The 22,175-nt window shown below is 51.5% G+C and overlaps 6 protein-coding genes across 6 annotated transcripts; 2 read left to right on the top strand and 4 right to left on the bottom strand.

Annotated features, from left to right (window-relative positions):
• Positions 1–1,890: 1,890 nt before the first annotated feature.
• sdc (Salicylate decarboxylase) lies at positions 1,891–2,943 on the top strand (the record flags this gene model as incomplete). Its single annotated transcript, XM_014690103.1, has 1 exon — positions 1,891–2,943. The coding sequence occupies one exon, from the start codon at positions 1,891–1,893 to the stop codon at positions 2,941–2,943; it is 1,053 nt and encodes a 350-aa protein (XP_014545589.1).
• Positions 2,944–3,831: 888 nt separating this feature from the next.
• On the bottom strand, positions 3,832–4,665 carry UGLYAH ((S)-ureidoglycine aminohydrolase; the record flags this gene model as incomplete). The annotated part of the gene is made up of 1 exon (XM_014690104.1): positions 3,832–4,665. The coding sequence occupies one exon, from the start codon at positions 4,663–4,665 to the stop codon at positions 3,832–3,834; it is 834 nt and encodes a 277-aa protein (XP_014545590.1).
• Positions 4,666–5,677: 1,012 nt separating this feature from the next.
• On the bottom strand, positions 5,678–6,430 carry fmp522_1 (Protein fmp52-2; the record flags this gene model as incomplete). Its single annotated transcript, XM_014690105.1, has 2 exons — positions 5,678–5,814; positions 5,878–6,430. The coding sequence occupies 2 exons, from the start codon at positions 6,428–6,430 to the stop codon at positions 5,678–5,680; spliced, it is 690 nt and encodes a 229-aa protein (XP_014545591.1).
• Positions 6,431–7,065: 635 nt separating this feature from the next.
• On the bottom strand, positions 7,066–7,689 carry G6M90_00g074760 (uncharacterized protein; the record flags this gene model as incomplete). Its single annotated transcript, XM_014690106.1, has 1 exon — positions 7,066–7,689. The coding sequence occupies one exon, from the start codon at positions 7,687–7,689 to the stop codon at positions 7,066–7,068; it is 624 nt and encodes a 207-aa protein (XP_014545592.1).
• A 4,187-nt stretch (positions 7,690–11,876) lies between these two features.
• G6M90_00g074750 (uncharacterized protein) lies at positions 11,877–12,089 on the bottom strand (the record flags this gene model as incomplete). The annotated part of the gene is made up of 1 exon (XM_066131011.1): positions 11,877–12,089. The coding sequence occupies one exon, from the start codon at positions 12,087–12,089 to the stop codon at positions 11,877–11,879; it is 213 nt and encodes a 70-aa protein (XP_065987000.1).
• A 7,759-nt stretch (positions 12,090–19,848) lies between these two features.
• G6M90_00g074740 (uncharacterized protein) lies at positions 19,849–22,112 on the top strand (the record flags this gene model as incomplete). Its single annotated transcript, XM_014690107.2, has 3 exons — positions 19,849–19,932; positions 20,008–20,302; positions 20,362–22,112. 3 exons carry the CDS (start codon positions 19,849–19,851, stop codon positions 22,110–22,112), a joined length of 2,130 nt encoding a protein of 709 aa, XP_014545593.2.
• Positions 22,113–22,175: the final 63 nt, after the last annotated feature.

Raw genomic sequence — 22,175 nt, 5'->3', positions numbered from 1 at the left:
GCACATTGGGGAACTGAAACCAAAAGAATAGGAGAAAGAGATAGTCATATACGAGGGGTTGCGGTCGAATATGGCTTGCAAGTCCTGTTGGGGGGCCGTGACGGCAGGAGTGCGACTGTCTCGCGTCATTGGTAAACCCGGCACTGCGATAAGAAAGTGTACAACTGTTTCAGTATTTATCCAAGTTTATTATAAACATTATCTTATGCCTCTTATCATAATCAAAAGAACAAATGAGCCATTCCTACATCAAACCGTGACACCAGGCGAAGGTGGGTTGTGCCATGTGGTAGCGTTTTATTGACCTTGACTACATGCAGGGCCTGGCCTACAACTTCCATACAAGTCTACTTCGGTCGTATGGCTATCTTGTACAAGCAATAAACTCCTTTCACCTCTAGATTACGCGTGTTCTGCTGTGACGCTTGCCAAAAAGTAGTATTTAGCTTTACGATTATCACTCTGGTAGCAATGCCCCAATCATACCATCGTTGCCCCGTTGAACGGCAATATATTCTATTAATATTAAACGGGCCATCTGCTTGCTCTGGGGGGAACCTTTTGTCTACAAGTATCATGTCTCAAACGGCGAGTTGCGGCCTTGCAGTTTGGCAACTGCGCACCTGGAGATGGTGGCGTCGTGGCAAAAGAAAAACCCAAGTCTTCATCAGCCATGTGAATATCATGCTGCTCATTCACGACAAAGAAAACTATGTGATTGTTGGGTAATGCTGCCTTAGTCAAGAGCACGTATGGGGAAATCGCAACACTGCGGTCCAGGCAGGAGTATCCACATAAATATTTGATTGCATATGGCTCTACTGTTTGACATGTGAAACTATCTTGTTTCATTCAGGTCTAAGCTATTCTATCCTAAGTGCTGGTACCGTATGACAAGCGACGTGCGAGCATGATGCACATGCGCATTACCTAGTTTGCGGCCCTCAGCAAGTGAGGCATAGTCAAGGGTCGTGGAATAAAATTTCGCATGGCTTATTGTGACTAAAGTTCTAGCCCCGTCTATTCTACCGATTCTTGGCTTGATGAAGAGACGAAGTAGCATAGAATTAGATGACGTCGCGTCTGCTTTTCGAAATGAACCGAACGCTTGTCGCCGGACATGGTATAGCTGATGTTTCTATTTTGAAAATGCCGAGTTATAATTCAGTGCCGATCCGATATAGTCAATACAGAATCCAGGCCTCTAGTGTTTCAACGAATCAACGTTTAGTCCGAAATTCCAGCGCCCATGCGATATGGTACAGAACCTAGGCTTCCGGTGTTGCAACGAATAAACATCGAATCCGAAACCCCGAATACATTGGGTTTAGCGCCCCAACTATTATTCTCTGAACTTGTAACAGTTGATAAGGTACGGAGGCGGTCATGATCGGAGCTCGCGCCACGGCACGGGCAAACACCCCATGGCCGAGGCCGATCGACTCCACGACGTCGGAGCCTGTAGCCCGGAATCGCGATCGAGTCGACGTTTGCCCAGTCCGTGAGATTCATCATGTCCCACTATACGTGCAGTCCCGACCGGCACTACGACTCGGCACTGCGATCGGTTGTCTGAGGCCAACAACTGATGCTGTCTTGGTAGATCCGATAGGTGAGCAGGCCTCGTCTGCGGCTTGCCGCGTGCTCTCCGCGGATACTTGGGTCCAAACAAGAATGGCACTTGGTCCATGACGATGCACCGTCCGCTGTACCCGGGTATAGACACGGCCAACAAGGTGACTGCGTCGACCAAGTGGCAAGACTTTGTAAAAGTATAAATAAGCTACCCGTTCTCGCTAGTATAACTTATACAAACAGAATCTTACTCTTCCCACTCATCCATTATCTCTATAAACCAATTATTTACAAACCAACACAACGTCAAGCACAATGCGCGGCAAGATCAACTTCGAAGAAGCCTTCGAGCTACCAACCTTGGCCGACTCCAGTCGTGAACAAGCCGCTCTGTACATCGCGCCCAAAGACCTCGATCGCTACATCGACCACATCAAACACCCTCTCGGCGAACGCCTCCAACTAGCAAACAGCCACGGGATCGGCTACACCATCTACTCCCTAACGGTGCCCGGCATCCAAGGCATACCAGATCCATCCAAGGCCGAGCAGCACGCCACCACCGTCAACGACTGGATCGCCAACGAAATCAAAGACCACCGCGACCGCCTGGGCGCCTTTGCCGCCCTCTCCATGCACGACGCCGCACAGGCAGCCGCCGAGCTGGAGCGCTGCGTCCGCCAGCACGGCTTCCACGGCGCCCTCCTGAACAATTACCAGCACGCAGGGCCGGACGGGGAGACCTACCTCTTCTACGATCAGCCCGCGTACGATGTATTCTGGCAAAAGTGCGTCGAGCTCGACGTGCCCGTGTATCTGCACCCCGCTGCGCCCGCCGGCAACTACTACAAGCAAATGTACGCGCAGCGCAAGCATCTCGTCGGCCCGCCGTTGAGTTTCGCAAACGACGTCTCGCTGCACCTCCTGGGCCTGGTGACGAATGGCGTCTTCGACCGGTTCCCCAAGCTCAAGGTGGTGGTTGGGCATCTCGGGGAGCATATACCTTTTGATTTCTGGCGCATCAGCCACTGGCTCGAGGATGTCGAGCGTCCGCTGGCGGTTGGGCGGGGTGATGTTATGAGCAAGAAGGATCTGCTTTACTACTTTAGGAACAATATCTGGGTGACGACCAGCGGGCACTTTTCTACGCCGACTGTGCGGTACGTTGCCGATTACTTGGGGCCCGAGAGGATCATGTTCAGCGTGGATACCCCGTACGAGACTATCGAGAATGGCGTGGGGTGGTTTGACGGCGAGGAGGACGCATTGACTCGGGCGCTGGGCGGCGAGGATGGGTATAAAAAGGTCGCGAGGGAGAACGCCAAGAAGCTTTTCAAGCTGACCGAGTACCACGATTGCGATGCTTGAGCTGACGACTACGCCGCCACTTGTACGTTGGAGCAGTGGGCTGCATGGGGTAGAATCATCTACAGGCTGAGAGTCCATGGGCCACGGAACCGTTACGTTTGTTGGAGCCCTGGAGCGATTTTCGGACAGTTTTGTCCAGAACCGTGGTCTATCTTGTAGGGTTTATGTTTGAGAACTGGCTTCGTCTGTGCCGCTGTTCCCTCATCTTCATCAGTGTACCATGTTAGGGGAGACTCATAAAAAGGGGAAAGGCAGTTCTATTGCTCGTCAAAATACCTAAAGTTAAAGCAAAGACTATGCTTATGGTGTCATGCTTGTAGAAAAGATGTCGAAATATTGACTAACTATGTCCGTAAATATAATGCTTTGGCTGCGCTACCCTAGAGGTCTTTTTATGGGAAAAGCACAGAATATCCGGTCATGCATTCACAATAATCCAGTGCCCCTCTTGATTCTCTTGCTCATCTTGTCAACCTTTGGAGAATGGAACGCCATCCAAGGGGTAAAGATGATCCTAGCCGCGAACACACAAGTTCACCTGCGGGCAGAAACAATGGATGTACAGCCTTTGGCAGAATATTTGTCTACATGTAAATATACACTAATATGCATTGGTATATTATAGTTTGTGACGCAATGGCCAGGTATTTTGTCCGGTGAACAGCTATTTTCCTGCCAGTAGTTCCTCGGCAGCATTCTTCAATCCAAAGATCCAAGCCACCCATGACAGGCATTTTCGAGGCTTTGACTTGGACTGCCTGCCGAAATTGAGACGTAGCCCTCCATCTTCCTAGCCGAGCCTATTCCAGGCTTGATTCACTAGGTGGTTTCCTTGCATCTCCAGGCCACAAGATTGCATCAACAGATGTAGACCAAGCCTGGCGCTACCTATCTCGAGAGCTTCATGTGCCGGTTCACATCCTTGTAAAGCAGGTAACGGAACTTGCCAGGGCCGCCCGCGTAGCACGCCTGCGGGCAAAAGGCGCGCAGCCACATGAAGTCGCCTGCCTCCACCTCGACCCAGTCCTGATTCAGGCGGTAGACGGCTTTGCCTTGCAGCACATAGAGTCCGTGTTCCATGACGTGGGTTTCCGCGAACGGGATGACACCGCCAGGCTCAAAGGTGACAATGTTGACATGCATGTCATGGCGCAGATCGCAGGGATCGACAAAGCGTGTCGTTGCCCAAGCACCGTTGGTCCCCAGCATTTCGCAAGGTGCAATGTCATTTTCGTTGAGAAAAAGAGGCTCAGGCGTACCAAGCCCGTCGACGTATTCATAGGCTTTGCGTATCCAGTGGAAACGGGCCGTGGTGGCAGCTGTGTTGCGTAGGGTCCAGCCGCTTTTCGGCGGCAGATAGGCATAGCCGCCTTCGGCGAGGACGTGTTTCTCGTCTGCCATGGTGATGGTTACACTGCCTTCGACGACGAACAGTACGCCTTGTGCGCCGTCATCTAGTTCGGGGCGGTCGCTGCCGCCACCGGGCTGAACCTCCATGATGTATTGCGAAAAGGTTTCCGCGAAGCCCGACAGCGGACGGGCAATCACCCACAGTCTCGTCTGGTCCCAGAAGGGCAGAGAGCTCGTGACGATGTCGCTGAAGGTGCCCTTTGGGATCACGGCGTATGCCTCGGTAAACATGGCGCGGTCGGTGAGAAGCTGTGTCTGCGGCGGCAGTCCGCCTGCCGGAGCAAAGTACGACCTGACATTGTTGTCGCCCATGGCGGATGACGGGGAATCCTTGGTGTATGTGGGAATATGGGCAGGGCTGGTCCTGGATGATGAAATTGGCTGTCTTTTGATAGAGGAGCAGGGTGGAGATGAGAGAGTGGAAAATGAGGTCTTTGATAGAGAAGCAGGGTGGAGATGGGAGAGTGGAAAATGAGGTCTTTGATAGAGAAGCAGGGTGGAGATGGGGGAGTGGAAAATGAGGTCTTTGATAGAGAAGCAGGATGGAGATGGGAGAGTGGAAATGAGGTTCTTAAGAAGATTGAAAAGTGTCAATTGCTGTCGCCAAACACGTCGGGCCGGCACGACATGCACCAAATGTGTGCGGTGTTGCCCGAATCGTCGGGTCACCCCGATGGCCCAGCCGTGCCTGCCTGCCCATCGGTGGAGTAGGTACATGTACAATGTACATTGCACACATGGCACATGGCGGAGCCGTCAAGCTCCATACCGACTTGGCCGTCAACGATGCATAAAGCGGGTTGGCCAAGACTTAGTTATGCCACCACTGTATTATTGACGCTATGCAAGTCATATTTGCTTGAATGCCAGCATTTCTCAACGCCTATTCTCGCCCCCCGGCAAGAAAAGTGATGGAAAAGGCAACTTGGACTTCTTGGACATGGTCTCTGGTGCCATAGCCTTTGACCGGGTACGGCCGAAAAGACCAATGGTGTGTTCAAGTCACACATGCAACTTGCAGCCTCTGTGATGGCACATAAACAGCCGCTATTCTACAACATCAACAACGTCTGCTTCATCCACGGCCAATCAAGTTCAGCAAGATGCCGAAAGCCAGCATAAACACTTCATTGCATCATTACTACCCAAGCACACAACAAACGAAGCCGGAATGGCCAGCATTGAGGCAACAGCGCCAAAATAAACACCGCGGCAAAGCGTCCCAGACTTTTCGCTCCACAGCCAAAGCATCAAGGACTCGCCATCGTCCAGCTACTACTACAAATCTTCCAGCCGCATCCACATTCAAAACACACAGGACACACTATTGCTTCCACTGGTCTCGGCCCAGCCTAACAATGTCAGCCTGTTCGACAACCCAATACTTGGACGGTGCGTTTCCATCATTTGCCGCCGCCGCCGCAGCAACTGCCGCCCTCGCAATGACGGTCTGATCTTGACCTACAATAAAAGCCTCTGTTAGCACCGGAAACACGGCAAAGCACTCGCATATCCAGCACGTACCAATCCAGTCCTGCGCCCACTGTCCCAGCTTATTCAGGTTTCCGACAATACTCTCAAGCACCGGCGCCTTGGACGTTTCTCTGCCGATAATCATCCCGGGCCTCAGGATAACGGCATGTTCAAAATCAAGCTCCCTGATGGCGTCCTCGACACCAATCTTCATCTTCGAGTACGGCAGGTAGCTCGAGGGGAAGCCCCTGGTGCCGCCGCTCGAGACGAACACGTACGTCTTGACGCCCGCCTCCTTGGCCGCTCTGGCGTTCTCGACGCACAGGTCGTGGTCAATCTTCCACTGGTTCTGGATGCCGCCCGCCGCGGCTCTCGTGGTGCCCACGGCGTTGAAGACCACGCCCGGCTTGGGGGAGAGCGAGGCCATCGCGCCGCCCCATTTGGAGGTGTCTGCCTCCTCGAGAGCCTGGAGCTTGGGCGACTGCGCGCCGGGGGCTCGTCGGGAAATGGTCTTGATGGATGAGAATGTGTCTGTGGCCAGGAGCGTGGCGAGGATTTGAGAGCCCACGGCGCCGGTGGACCCGAACACGGCGGCCGTCGCCATGGCAGTTGCTCGATGTTGAGGTTTGCTGGCGTCGTGAGGGGCAGAAGCTGAGCGAAGTTTACGGTCAAGTGTGAGGGGAGACGCGCGATGAAATGATGAAATACATGGCGTGGAGTTTGGAAACTCCGAGGGCTGGGAGGAACCGGATGCGTAACCAGCCTAGCGCCGGCTTTTGCCCCACTTGGTCCCCGCTCCGCTTCCGCTCCGTGTTGGTCGCGGAGCTCGAAAGGCCTGCGACGAGATGTCAACTGGTGTTTATCAGCTCTTCGAGATTGCCAATCCAAGTAATTTCATCATTTTGCCTGAATTGCTCTTTTTTTCGTCTTTTTCTTTTCCTCATTACCCCCAGCTAGGCATTGTTAATCGGTCACATAGCGCGGTCTACGCATTAGACATTCGAACAAAGACATGTGAAGAAATACAGCATATCTATTAACAAAGTCTTCTATAAAGTATATAGATGTTCTCTAGGGGAAACAAGGGAAGCAATCTCTAATCTATAGCTGTAACAACGTCTTTCGCACTCTAAATGCCAGCAAGCCAAACAAAGGAAAATTACTCAAACACTCAGCCGCCGCAGATGTTGCAACACCTTCATGCTCAGTCTCTCAAAGGCGTCTTCTCACGAGCGCCATTTACTGAGGGCACTGCTGGCTGACCTTGTCGGGATCGGCGCAGTGGTAGAGAGCGTTGGGGCAGCAGACCTTGCCGACGGGGCAGAAGAAGGAATCGCCGCACTTGGGACCAAAGGTAGGAGTCGAAGGCGACGCGGCGGTTGTAGTCGAGGGCTGGTCGCGGCGCTGCAGGGCTTGGACGGGCGGGCATTCGGCGAAGCAGCCGATCTCAGCGACGCCGTTGACGATGACTTCGCAGCACTTGGACTTGTCGGCAGGGCAGACTTGGTCGCCGCACTTGTTTGGATATGTCTGGCGGCGCTGGAGGGCTTGGACGGGCGGGCATTCGGCAAAGCAGCCGATTTCAGCTACCCCGTTGACAATGACTTCGCAGCACTTGGACTTGTCGGCAGGGCAGACCTGATCGCCACACTTGTTGGGGTATGTTTGTCTGCGCTGGAGGGCCTGGACTGGTGGGCATTCGGCGAAGCAGCCAATCTCTGCAACTCCGTTGACGATAACTTCGCAGCATTTGGACTTGTCGGCAGGACAAACTTGGTCGCCGCACTTGTTGGGGTATGCCTGGGGGAGGGCGCTGACAGCAACGCTGAGAGCAAAGGTGACGATGGCGGAGTTGAGCATCATGTTGAATAGTGTTGTAACGGTTGTTGTAAAACTCGTGTTTTGGTTCCAAAGTCAAGGGGTTGACGAGGCGGGTAATGTGAATGATTGTGTATTGAAGGGGATTAGACTTGTTGTATTTGTGTTGTTGTGATGACTGTTGAGTTGATCATTTGACGCCGGGAATCGACCTTCATTTATAGTCGACAATCGCCTTGTCGAAGCTCATTGCATCCCACGACAGCCATCGCAATTGAAGCTCTGCGATATCAAAAAACGGTGTCGGCCGTACATCCCCCGAGCCAAAGGGCCCAATAGGGCGCCCCTCGGGAATGACGATCTGGGGGAACTACATACTAGCTATGGAAGAGCCATCTCCCATACAGAGGTGGCATATCACCAAGGCTGTTCAATCCCACCACTACCGGCTCTCGCTTGCTAGAATAGCCTCTGGTAACAAAGTGGCTGTCAGCCTCTGATGAAAGATATTGGCTCCTGGGTGCCGTTTCGTGGCGTCAAGGCCCAACCACTCCTCCGAGGCTGTACCACGAAGCCATCGTGGTGGCGTTGATGCCAACCAGTAAAATGAGACGTCTTTTATTGTCTTGCATTCAATTGGACACAGTACATGGCGTACATACAACCGTTTGGACCAATCTTCCCACGAGTTGGGAGTTCGCTTTTAGTTGCCATCCCAAGGGCGTCAACACCTGTGGGCTTGGCGCACACTGGAGGTCGATGAAGCCGGTATTCTTTCCATCATCTATACCTTTTCCTATTTGGCCCTATCTAAATCCTCGTCCATGGGCAGAAGCTGTGCCTGGTGCCGGGCCGTTGAGCACCGATTATGCCATCGCTGACCAGCGACATGATATCGCGCAAGCCTCATCTGCTGCGAACTCGGCAAGATTCACCGCCAAGACAAAAACGAGCGTATAATTCGGCTCAAAGACTCTTCTTTCGGGGACATTTGCCTTGCTACGACTTGGCTTCAATTACGAGACGGATGAATTCATGCCGCCTTTTCGCAACGTCTGTATCGAGAGTTGCTCCGATGCCGCGTGACGAAAACTGCCAGTTGTAGTAAATTTAGCAACAATTTGTTTCGCCTTGGTCGGTTGTCTTCCATGCCATCTTGTGTCGCTGTAATAATAGGCCGAACAAGACAAAGAAGCTCGAGCAGGATAGCATTCTCGTAGTCTCCAGCTCTCACAGCCACGGTGCCAGGGAGCAAGGAAGCAATTGCATCACTGGTAATCGGTCCTGCCGGCAGTGGCGTTTGTCAGAATAGAGGCTTTCTCCGGATGTCCCTCATCCGGAGCGCCCATCAACTTGATGATTGGCTCTTCGGGGGAAGGCTTGAGGACAGCAGCGTTTGCCATGAGCCGCACCTGGTTTGAACGCAGCACGGCGAAAGCGAGCCTCACGCTGCTGGCCCATCTGTGGCAAGTTGACTTGACCATTTGTGATTGCTGTGCCTTGCCTGGCGGTGTCTATCTCCCGTGGAGATGGTCATCTCCCGTCTGATGCCCACGGTTCATGCTAAAGATAGTAGGCGAATGCTCGGGTTAATGACAGAAGCGAGAGCCAATTGCTGCCATCCAAGTTGTTCTTCTTCGTTTCAGCCGAGTGCCTCTTCTTTTCGCATTTGAAGCTGTGGTGCAACTCGGTCTAGCCGTATGCTTGCCACTCCTTGCATTCATCTGCTCTCTGCTGTTTGTCCGCAGCACTTTTGCCATTATGGTTGGCGGCCTTGAACCAACAGCAATATGGCAAGTGTGGCAACAGAGTACACATGACAGTACTTTGGCTTGATGTTTCTGTCGAGTTCATGCATCACTATTATTATTTTACAAACGATTCGTGGTCAACTCGGTCCAAAACGAAGAGTGTATCATTAACCCGCGCATCGTTGGTTCAGAAGCTATCAAACTCTCGACGGGACCAAACGAATAGCAACGTCTAGAGTAGACTCTCCGCGAGTCTTCAGTTGAAAGACAATTGAGTCTAATATGGCAAGTCCCCTCCATTTTCCTACATCCGACATGGCACCGCTCGATTCATACAGGCTTCAATAGAGGGACAACGACACGAACCACCATTAGAAGCCCATATATAGCTGTCTTCAGCGAGAAAAAGAGCTCACAAGTCAATCAAATCTTTCAAATCGCATGCCGTGTTGAAGAGCTATTAGCTACGAGTGAAGTTGCGGCTCCAAAATCGGCTGCTGCAACGATAATGTCGTCAAAGAAGATCACCACACACAAGCTTGGTTCAGCTTCACTAGACAGGACATGGAAAAGCCGGCGTCATGCCGGGAGCGATGTTGCTTATGCCAACCCTGACCGCGATACCATGTCTTGTCGCGATTGCTGCAGGCCGGTAGAGCCGCGGTCGAATTCGTGTAACATGAATCAACCTCCGAAGCGTCCTCCAAGTAGCTCGCCTCCTGCCCATCTACATGTTTCTACGCGGTAGCCTCTCAAACTCGTGTATTGGGGGAGCTCGGAGACCAAGTCGATGGAGGAGTTGCCAACATCAGCAAAGATCATTTGCTCGCTATGCAAAAGACCTGGACGTGCAGACGGGAAGAAAAACAAGGAAAATAAATTTGGGACCTGGAACGCACTTGCCAATAACTCCACAGGTCGCGATATACAAGTGTCGCTTGATGTTCCTCCGTGGCAATTCCTAGTCTCAATGAGACGGACAACTATTTTGAGTCTGGCTGCTTTCTGTAAGTGACATCAATATCCCCTCTAGTAGTTACATCGAATAGCTTTCATGGAGGACCTTACACATGTGTGTTCATGACTAAAATGAATGTATAGTCTATCGAGAGTGTCTGTTTTCCTGTTGACCGACTTCCCAGATGTCGGCGTAAAGAGTTGATCATTAGTCTAACGGGGTCTTGAAGTCCTAAGCAAGGACAAGTTCATTTATCATTTGTGACTATCCTTCCTTATTGCTCCATATATTGCACAGTGCATTCTTTAATAAACAGGTCCAAGGTATTCTCTTCGCCGGCGGGACAGAAGCATTTGAGTCAATGCATGTGGCATCCTTGAACAACTTGATGCTTGGGAGGACAACGTTGAGTGCCAGAAACACGCAATGTCGGCAGCCAAGACCATTCCCATTCTCAAAACATCAAAAACTCTCTTTTTTAATCTGGCCTCTTCCTCTCGGGCCCCAGAAGTATACGTCGACACTTTGGCGTGCTTTAACAGCAATCAATCTTACCCTACACCAGCGCTCGTTGGATTCTACCAAGGGTTGGGGCTCACAAACTACCGAGGTTTTCCTTTAATCATATTGAGTTGTTCCAGTCATCTAGAAAGGAGGGCTGGTTTTGAGTTTGCCGGATCAGTTATTTTAGTCAAGGTAATCTCCGGGCTTGCCATTTCTAGGCTGCAGATCCTTGTACGGCTGTTCGCCTAGTGAGAGTTCAGACTCAAGTAGGTAATAAATGGGGGCCACAATCTCGATTCTCTTTCCAAATACGTAGTCAAACTGAGAGTTGGCAGCTCAATTTGCTCCCAAGCCTCGCAAATAAACTTTCAACCCCACGTGTCACGGGTCTTGCACCGCGCCACTGGGAAGAGCATCCATGGGTTTTCCGTCGATGTGGTTCACCTCCACAAAACGTGGCTTCAAGAGGGAGACTATTCAGGGGCTTTAAATTCGAGCAAGGCTTCAGCTGTCGATGTCTTTGGTGCTAGATGCGGCTCGTGCGAGCGTAAAGCGAAGCCAATAATGAACTTCAATCTCTTATCCACGCCCGAAGGCAGAAATGGCAAGGCCAAGCATACATATGATGATGGGCGGTGCCTCACGGACCCCAGGGGAATCGAACGACGAGTGTTACATTCCGACTAGATAATGACGGTGAGCCATCTCTTTTCTTAGATTGTCGCCAGCGGATTTGGTGCTATTTCCGGCTCGGCAGTCAAGTCAATCTCGATCGGACTTCCCCCGTCAGTGATTGCAGGCTTTAGCATGTGTCAATGATATCATCGCTGGTTCATCAGACGGTAAAAAGCTGGGAAATCTTGGTAGGGGTCGACTGAAGCCCTAAAAAGGCTCCGGGCGGCTGTTTCAGGCTTTGCTGTCAGTCGATCGATCATTTCATGAACATGTTCGAAAGCCTCATTAAACTAGGCACCAAAGTCCACTTAACGAAAAAGCTTACTTCGCGAGCAGAACTCGGCCTAATCGTTGGCATACGGCGCCGCCATATTGATGGACCCGTTGCAACGTTTTGGCCGCGTGGCAAATAGTACCAGTTTGGACTTGTAGGCGGTGCATCCGCAATTAGGGAGCCACCAAACGGCATCGTGATCAGAGGACTTTTGTTTACAAGTTGTGGTCCGTTCGACGGATCGGAAGCAACGGACACGGACGCGGGCAGGGCCGGAAGTCATTGTTCCTCGTGGTCTAGTGTATTGTTAGGTCAAACGAGGTGGTTTGAAAGAGCACGAACAAAGGCCATCTGTTTCGAGGGCAGGGTGAAGACGGCTGAAGCTTCCTCGGCGCTCTGAATGGAGTACGTACACAGTTGCAAAACATCCAGATTGTGCTAGGAGGTTCCCACGATGTATTCGAGTGGATGGAGCCGTATTATTAGCACAAGACAAGTCGATATGGGTTCCACGACATTTTTGCACCGCTTTTGGCAGGCTTGGTCGTCCGTGCCCATCGCACCATCATGTGGCGAGGAATGTTGTGCAACAAAGACTCGTCGGGTTACCCAAATGGTGTATGAGTTTGATAGGATGTCTCCGATGCTGGCATATCGCCGTAACGGTGTTGTAATCTCTGGCCGTCGCAAGATGATCTCGAAACAGCAGAGGCATGAAATCAGTGAAACACATCCCAAGACAACGTCCAACTCGCCGTGGTGACGGTACGCAGAACAGGCAAGCAAGGTCTTGTCGCACGAGGTTTATCTCTCTCCAACGGTCCGCAATGCCCCGAAACTTAATCCATCACTCGCATATCATATTTTTCATGATTCAACTGCCTCTTGAGGCTCGCCTGGGGTCTTTCCTCATTTCGTTTCCCCTCCTTGTTTGCTTTTTTCTTCCTGTAGTGCGGAGTAGTGCTTTTCTGTCCAAGTCGGCCCCACCTACCGACCCGAAGGCCGGCCACAATCGACGGTCTTTTTCTCAACTCACGAGTTTGGTACAAGGCGGCAGACGGGATCGTCTTTGACTTTGGCGCAAGGGCACAAGACCAGGGTTGAATCGCACAAGAACAGGGCCGACATGGCAACATGGGCTATCGCCGTCATTCTCTGCTCCCCGAGTCCCCTTGCTCTGGCCGCCGGGGTCTTATCCACAGCCACCATCACTCAGGCCGTGCCCGTTAGATGAACTCCCGATGTCCTCTGCTGATGCCCCACTAACCACAGACACAAGCACTCTGGCAAGGGCGGAAGAGTACTATTGCAATGCGGAGATGCGTTTTGCTTTGGCGACAAGAAGCCAGGGCGCGACGCAACTTCCTTTCACGCCCGTGCTTGTGTGCTTGCAACTGGTGCATCTTTTCCTTTTGTCCGTCCCGTCAGTTTTCGCCACTGGCAGCACCAAGACTCGAAACATGACGCCCAGCCTGGTGTGTCAGAGGCAGGACAAAGCCTCTGGGCATACCATAACTGTAAGAGTACGGAGTAGTGACAGATAGATAGGCTCGAGAAGTGTGTAGCTGGAAACAATGTTTCAGCATTGGAACCATGCCTGGTACTCCGAAAATACTTCTTCACTCGAGACTACCGCTCGGACCTCTCTCTCTCCACGCTGTCCTTGCGCTGCGAAGGGAGCTTGAGCATACAGGCGTATGCATGCAAGTCACAGGGACCAGGTGGCCCGACTCTTCAGACGAAAATTTGACCTCACCAAAACGCAGGCCATTCCCATGGCTATCACTTTGGTAGACGAGTTAGTCACCCTTACTATGAAGTGGCAATGTTGAAAAGAGGAGACGCCTACCAGGTGCCGACATCATCGACTTCAGATCTCCACTTTGCTCAACAATCTCATCTGTCATGGAGGCAAAACAGACTTGACTCGTCACTGTTACATATTTCGGAGAGTTGGTTAGCATGACTGTACATTTAAGGAGCCAAGGGCAGTGGTCTCCCGGGCCCGAGGCTATTCTCCCGGTATTTGGTCATCTCTTACGACCGATTATTTATCCGGCGTAAAAAGCGCCATGCATTTGGCTCTTGACTTTCCGGGGGCTAACATCTATGGGCTTTTCCTTAGCGCCGTCTGAGCTGTCCAGAAACCTTGGCTATCGCATATGTTTGCTTTCAAAAAGCAAGCATCCAAGATACGCATATAAGACTCGCTTAGTGGCCAGTAGATTTCCCATTGAGATGGTGGGTTGAGTTTCCCCGCAAGTATATTGTGTAACACATACAGTACTTCGAAAAGTGACGAGCCAGTTAGATCATGCATGAGTCGAGGAGTTGGGGACTGCCTCTGGTAACATTTGGAGTCCGAGCGCGTTGCAGCCGGAGTGATCAACCCGTTGAAGGTGAGCCAATGTTTGTGTCTCCGCCAATTCTATTTGAGCCTGGCCAGCTCCCCGTGCGCACTTTTGCCAAAACGTTATGTGCATCATTTTCGAGACGTCGATAATGGAGATATAAATGCATTTGCTTGAGGAGGATTGCCGCGGCACGAGACTCAACCTCAGCTCCGCCCGTCGGCAATGCACACAGCCAAAAGTATCGGGGTTTGTTTGTTTCATGTGTAGTAGTTCGGAGGTAAGTTTGCTATCAGTATCGTTTTTAGGCAGAGGGAGCAGAAAAATCATGACACACCTGAGGATCATCCAAGCCATAGTAGCTATGACACGGGCGGCGCGTTTTCTGTTGTATCCACCTTTCGATGGAAGAAGTGCCGGCTGCTCATGCCACAGCAATACTGCTGTATTGATAATAAAGGACACTTGGACGACTCCAAGATCGTCCGGCTCCAGTCAGAATAAATCTTCTCTAAGGACAGCCAGCACCCCTACCAAGACAGGCTCGCCACACATTTACCAGCCCCAACAGTTTAGGCCATGGAATAAACATTGCTGCACATTCGACGCGCATAATTTTCTAGATTGAGCATTGGTGTAGTCACCCTGCATCCATAAGATGAAACAGCGTTTAGTTTATCTCGATAGGATGCCAATGAGTGAAGACCGGTGCATTCTGTTCAAGGAATTCAAATACCAAGACATGTCGGTTTCATGCCAAAAGTCAAATCCATCCAATATTTCATCATGCTAGTTTACCAGCCGCCTGCTGTCTGACAGGCGCGAATTTAGCCGGCAAATCGGACATGTCTCCCCGTTGGGTGGCAGTTGATATCTGACAGCCCATTGATATATTGATATATGTCTTGATGCCCTGCCTTAAGGGACTCAGCGCGTGCATGGCAGTTACTTGGGACAGGCCAGCCGAGCGAGATGGTCAAATGCTAGCCATTAGGAGATATTGCTCTTCTTCTTTCGTTTCGTCCTAACAGTCTCTGGCTGGCGAATGGCATGGCAGTAAAGGGATCGGTTCTGTCAAATGATCAGAGCCAGAGACAGGTAAGGCTGAGCGAGCCCGCGAGCTCCCATAGTGCAGCACGCCTAGCATTTTCCGTGTGGTACTGTATGCAGAGACCTCTTGGTTACAAGCTAGTGAGTTGGCTAGCACCTGTCTCATGCTTCGATGTTGCAACTTGCACATCCGGATTGTATTATGTAAAAGACAAACAGGGGTAGCTCCTGGCGTCACAGAAGAACCCAGTCAGTCACTGTGTGGTGTTGATGCTTGACTGGTCAGGCTGTTCCTCTACCGTGTTGCCGATCGCAAAATGTCAATTGGCCCATTGATGAGCACGGTCCTAGATGTCAACTCGGGATCGGCAACCTAGACTGCCATGATTATCTCGCTGAGACTTGGATGCATGTCTGCTTGTATGAATGCAGTCTTCGTTTCGGAGCCAAATTATCACATTATATGTGCTCTGCAGCCCATGCTGTTCACTATTGGCAGTTGACAGCTAAAACAGCATAATGGAACGCGACAGGGCTGTAACAGCTGCCCCTGTACGCCCCTGTGTTCAGCAAGTTGCACTAGCAACGCCACAAGTCTAGAAGCCGAACCAACCGAGACGAGAGCGAAGGAACAACCTCGACACGTGGTGTAGTCATTGCGTTCCGTAAAATAAGGGGGCCCTGCCAATGGAGCCACAGTGGAAACGTTTGCTGACTGACAGGCAGGGTCAGAGTCACGGCCCTGCTCATCAAAGAGACAGGATTCAAGAGAACGTCAACTGGTCTCTTGTGGCGCGGTTTCTGAACCGCCAATCGCTTTGTGCCGCGCGACTCGTCCACATGCCGTCTTCCCTGTGGTTCGTTAGTAGTGCAACCACCGTCACATATTTGGGAGCTAGATCAAGCCCGTGATATATCACTCACCACACATGGCAGCTGCAACGACACCGAGACAGACACACGGACACTGTACCAAATTCAGTGTGGTTTGGACATGATTGCTGAATCTGTATGTATGTATGCCCAAAGGTGAGCTAATATTGTCCATCCTCAATGGCACATCCGCTTACCCCAGGCCCGTGCCCACATATTGTCCAAATGTTGTCAACCAAGAAGCTTCAATATGGAAACAAGGGTTGACCAGTGACTAGAGGATTGCTGTTCTGGATGGGTCCATGCCCAAAACTAACCTTTGTCATATTCCCAGGATGCCTTGCCCAAACGCGGTTGCTGTTGTATCGAACACTGGAATTCATCCGCTTCAGAAATCAGTAAGCTGCGCCATGGATAATGACTTGATGTCGTCAGGCGATAGGAAACAATGATGTCGGTTGGTGATCTGCGGCATATAAAGTGCTTGAAAGAGAAATATCGAAGCATTTCGCGTCTATATCAGATGGAAATGTTGCTAGGTCACAATAAAACTTTTGCTTGGAAGGCTGAGAGAGCTTCCTCGTGGTTTACAGTGTCCACTGGAGTCACGTTAGTTAGCTGGCAGGCAGCTGCCAAGCAGCTGGCGGGCCCTAAGGCATCCAGGCATTAAGGCACCAATTACTTTGGGGAAGTTGACGATGGCCACGGTGATTTGACATCCGGTACAACCTCGTCTTGGCGAGTGTCGATGTCTGCTTCTATCTGCCCATGCTCTTTCTTAGCGGGTGAAAGAACTTGACTCAGTTAATACCTGAAGTGGGAGAAGTTTACATCTCACGACACCTTGACTCAGCTGCCGCAGACTTTACTAAGTCACCTCCTCTTCCGGTTTCTAATAAAGTGGGTGTAGGCCGTATTCCATGACACCTTCTAGGATAGCATTTCATGCGGTGCCTCTTTGCTCATCACAGTTTTTGCCGGCTAGTGTGTGGACGCTCCCGGCAGTCCTGTCTACAAAATAGCCCTCTAGGCTCCAGACGGGGCTCCCATTTCAGGTGAGTCTTGATCAAGGTACTAGACACATCCATTTCTGCGATTCAGGTTGATGTGTGACGACTATGGACGATTCTCAAACTAATACAAATCGACAACAGGCCAGGAATTTTGGGTGGCACGCAGACTAGGCATCATTCTCGTTCGAGCCATCAACCAACTCGGAAGCCAGTTCCGGCCCCAATGTGAACGGCGTTGGATTATTGTTTGTGAAACGAAGAACTTATGCCATAACATCATCTACCCCTCGCCTTGCCTTGGACGTTTTTCAGCTGGGATTTACATTTCTTCGTCGTCTTCGAGTATCTCGGCACACAGCTCCCGATATGTTCCACGCCACAATAGAAGCCATAAGGATTCCTGTTTCAAATATCGCTTGGCAATGACTATGAGGTCTTGGTGGATATACATAGTTGTTTCCTTCGGCACCAGCGACGATCCATCATCGCGGGGGAACCAGTTCATGCGCATCAAGTGCCCTATGCAATTAATCCACTTGGTGGCCTAAACTTGAAGCATGTTTGGTCGGGGGTCGATGATGGGCCTAATTAATGCACCTCGGCCCTTAGTAAAAACCACTGGAGTTTTACAAACAGCTACCCCAGTGGCTCTTTATCACAACCGCAGACAAGACTGCTACTAGTAGCGTCACATTAGTGGTGCTTTGACGCAGCACGGTACTCATAGTCCACTCACCACATGCAGCAACTGCGAGAACGCAGCAAGGGTGGATGCACACATACTAGAAAAGATTTTTTGCAGGAGGTTTTTGAGCCTTGGTTATTCAGAGGATATGGATCCTATCGCTGGTCAATGCCTGCGGTTCATCCCATTGTTCATTTTCTGCTGCGCCAGCGGCCCGGTCAAGCGCATTGACCGAGATGCATCGACAAGGCTTTCCCAGTCCACTGCCGAGCTATCTGGAACTCAGCCAGTTTCTCGACCAATACTTTACTTTGGCGGCTTCCAAGTTGATTGGCGAGGTGGTGATATCCCCCCATATTGACCCCCCATTTACTCTGAGAAGCTAGCTCCGAAAAAACAATGACTTATGGAACACATGGACATGGGGTCATGATCTGTTGTAGAATTGATGTAGAGCTCGAGTCAAACGCCGCTCAGTCCGATCGTTTGCTTCAGCATCTGCATGATGCATGCGCAATTGACGAAGTTGATTATCAACCATTTGCGAATGCTGCGCACTGATGCTGACGGGTGCCATACCATCAACTCAGTGCTCCTAGCCTCTGGCTATCTCGCTCTCGTCCCGCAGATAAGGCTTGCTCTGTCTTCACCATGTCGTACTGGCCGCGGCATGACGAGTCGACTCGGACTCTTCTGCCCCCGCGGTTGGCACTGTCGTCGGGTGGTTATCGCTTCTATCTTTAATATTGTGCCTTTGGACCGAGCCTACTCCGTACTGACACAAAATTCAGTTATTTTGAGTCGCCGACGGCCGCCACGAGGCTTCAGTGCTGCTAGCGAAGGATGGGGTCACTGAGTCGAGACACATGTTCTGGAACAGCCCCGAGTCAAAAGCAAAGAGAGGCCAAGAAATTTCGTCATACACGCAACGTTAAACTGAAATTACCATATGGTGGCTATTGCCTTTGCCTTATCCGCAATCCGCTGTGTCTCCTCACCGGTTCCTCTCAGCTTACGGCCGGCGAAGCTGCCTGTCAAAACGGTCAAAACGAGGCATCGCGTACAGATCTGGCTCCGCGAGAATTGAGAATTGGTTGGCCGGGGTATCCTGACCCCTGTCGCAACTCTGGCCGTAGTGGAGATGGGACGTGGGGACTCGGATGCTTCAGTACTTCCACCACTGCCACCACCACCACCACCATGATAATCTATAACCGCACTGGGGCCCCCTCAGAGCCATCTCCAAGGGATACACGGGCGTCAGGGGTCTGAGTCTGTTTGACTCCCCATGGAGCTCAGAGAAGGCGTTCCAGCCTCCTTCACCCTGGTTTCTGGCCGGTTGCTCGAGCTGTTCGAGTCTAGTCCCTTTCGGATTGTCTGTCCGTCAGAGTGGGCGATGGCGACCTCGTGTTGCGTCTTGCAGCTGGTTTCAATACCATGTATTCCGTAACAACTCGACGGACTCCATCCCCTCTCGGGCAAGCTGCAACAACTGGGGTCTTGTGCTATACATACATACATACATACAAACCGGCATATAGATGTGTTCTGCATCAGAAGATGAACAACTTGCCCCACCTCGCATCAGTGCTATACAGACGACCTACTGCGACCTTACCCTTACCAAAGCAACCTTCGTCTCAGATTCCCGGCCTGTGCATGCCTCTAAGTGACTTTGACAATCGAGGGTCTCTTGGACTTTTGCCAGGGGCACGGTTCCCTACATTCTATCCGGGTGGTGGGCACCATGACACCATGGATCCTGTTGCCTTTGACCAAGCCAAGGCTAAGGTGATGGGACTGAGGGTGGCCCATTTTAGTCGCACAAAGTCCAATGTGGGCTTGAACAAGGCCGTTCCGTAGATATATATCGTCCGCGCCGACTCCTCCAACGCCGTCCCAGCTGGCTGGCTGAACAATGAGTGGTTCTCTGAGCCGTATCTATTGAAATACTCGGGTTGAGACTATTCATAGACTCTGTGATACCTGCCCTTCTGTAGAGCTCCAAGTACAAGTGGAACCATTGCAGGGTTTGAACTTTGGTGCCAGTTCTACAGTCTACTCACCTCAATGGCTCATATCGCGACATGTATCGCCAATATAGAGCCAGGCTCTGTCCCAAAGTCGCCGTCTCCAACGCTTCCCATACTTTCTGTGAGTAACTTTTGCTACATCTTCCCCTGCTCGGCGCGTAGGTGTAGGTTTCCAGCTTACACGAACACCACCTAGACAACACCTCCTACCTCATCAATAGATAAGTCATTCGCTTGGAGGATGCTGCCGACAGAGCAACGCAAATATCAACTATTCCCAAAAGACAAGCCGATTGCGAACTTGAATATCAGCAAATCCTTGGATCCCGAGGCGGCGTTTGCAGTGGCAATGAGCGACAGAAATGACAAAGGGTCTGCGGGTTCGGCCTTGCGCCTCCGGGTCAACCAGTATAATCCCCTCAGACGACGTAAAGTCAGCGTGCCCGAGCTAGAACCCATGACAACCGTCCAAGAAATCGCAATGGACTCTCGTTAGTATTGACTCTTCCGGATACAGCCGATTTGACCCTCCCACTGACTGTCGATATAGCTACCATACCTGGACGGCCACCTTTACATGAGCGTTCTTCGAGTGCCCCAGAAGACGCAAGAGATGAGAGACAGCGAGTGCCAATGCGCAGCCAAGATACATCCCTACCTGTTGACATTACCAAAGTTGTTAATGGAACCCTTCCTCAGCCTGCATTACAAACTCCCTTGTCTCAGTCGCTCCCGCATCGGCTGGCGCCTCTACTTATTCCCAAAGCCGAGCTTCCGGCTCCCCTCTTGCAGTCCAAAGTCTCCAGCAATAATCTTAGGTCAGATAGCACACCTCCGTCGTCTTCTCGAAGTGCTCGTTTGGATTACTCTCCCCTTGGCCGACCGCGAATTACGCCGAGCATTTCTACGCCGGACTTGTCGCAGCCGAAATCGGCCTCGAGTGATTGCTCATCGGCTACTACGCTTCCTACTCCGATTTCCGCTCCAATTATGGAGTCTCACCGTGCCTCTCCGAAGCCTTGGGACGGATCTAGCATTTTCTCAAGCCAAAGTGACCGGAGCGTGTCTGGTCAGGATGGACCGAAAAAATCTCACATCCACCAACATCGTCGCGGAGCTTCAGAATCCTCGACGACAGGTATGATGGACCGCGGTAGACCCAGAAAGCGGACTGAAGTTCGTAATACCAATGGGTCATCGCTCAAATCCAATGATTCGAAGAAAACATTGAGTTGCGAAAGAAGAGCGTTCGAGGAGCTGCCTAAAGGCTGGAAGCCTTCAGATGCGGCCCACAAGCTCAGCTTCAATGATGTTGTAGCTCTCCAGAAGCAGGCCTTGGACCAGGCTGAAAGATTTGAAGTTCTCCGGGTTGAAGACGTTGATGCCCTCTCAAAGGAACTTCGCAGCCTCGATGAAAGGACCGATTATCTACGCCGAACATACACGTCACTACGTGCCGGACGTCGCAATCTTCATTCACGTATCTGCCAGTACCTGCGCTCTCCTCGGGTTGCCAAGTTCAGCCACGAATCTATGCTCAAACAAGAGGAGGCACTGGCCGAATTGGATGCCTCAATTGACGACTGGGTCGCGAAGTTGGAACGGGCAGAGAATCGCCGCACACGAGTTCGCCAAAAGCTATTGGAGCATGTTGCAGCTGCCGCCCTGCTTCCCGTTGCAAAATCAACCCCGGGCTTGTCAGAATCAGTCCAGAGCGTGAAATCTCCTGGTGGTCCACGCGAGCTCTCTACACCACCCCGCAGCCCATCAAAGACAAGTTTTGCCAGCCGAACAGACAGTGCTTCGCCCTCCCCGCAAAGGGTTGTTGCTCAAGTCCCGAGCACAATAATTGAGCAACCTGTCGTTGAAGATGCAGCCAAGAATGTCTGCGACATCAGCCGCGCCGGAAGCACAGTTACATTGAAGCGGTCTGATGTTCAGAGTATTCGCATATACGCTGGAGATGACGTCTACGCACTTCTCGCCGACGTGGAGAACCAAATCTCCAAGATGGGCGTGGCAACGCCCGAGTCTACCGCTTCCCTGGATATTCAGAGCCAGAGGCAACGAAGCCGCGAGCAGCTGATCGGCCGTGTTGACTATCCTAGTCCTCCCCATCCCGCCGGAGTTGCATCTGCTACGGCCGCAATTCTCGCTCCAAACGCCGCCGATATTAATAACAGGGATGGCAAGAATGCCACTCCCAGTCCGATCTCATCCCAAGCCAAAGATGGTGCTACGGAAGGGGAGATCCTCCTTACCGCTGCTGTTTTCAAGCCTGAATCCGCCGCGAAGCATTAATATCATGTTTACTTTTCACCACATCTAACAAGCGAAATACGATGCCTGCCCGAAGGCAGACAT

This window comes from Metarhizium brunneum, chromosome 4 (assembly GCF_013426205.1).
Source record: "Metarhizium brunneum chromosome 4, complete sequence".
NCBI lineage: Eukaryota > Fungi > Ascomycota > Sordariomycetes > Hypocreales > Clavicipitaceae > Metarhizium > Metarhizium brunneum.
Note: the sequence above shows the minus strand (reverse complement) of the source record. Positions and strands in the feature narration are given on the sequence as shown.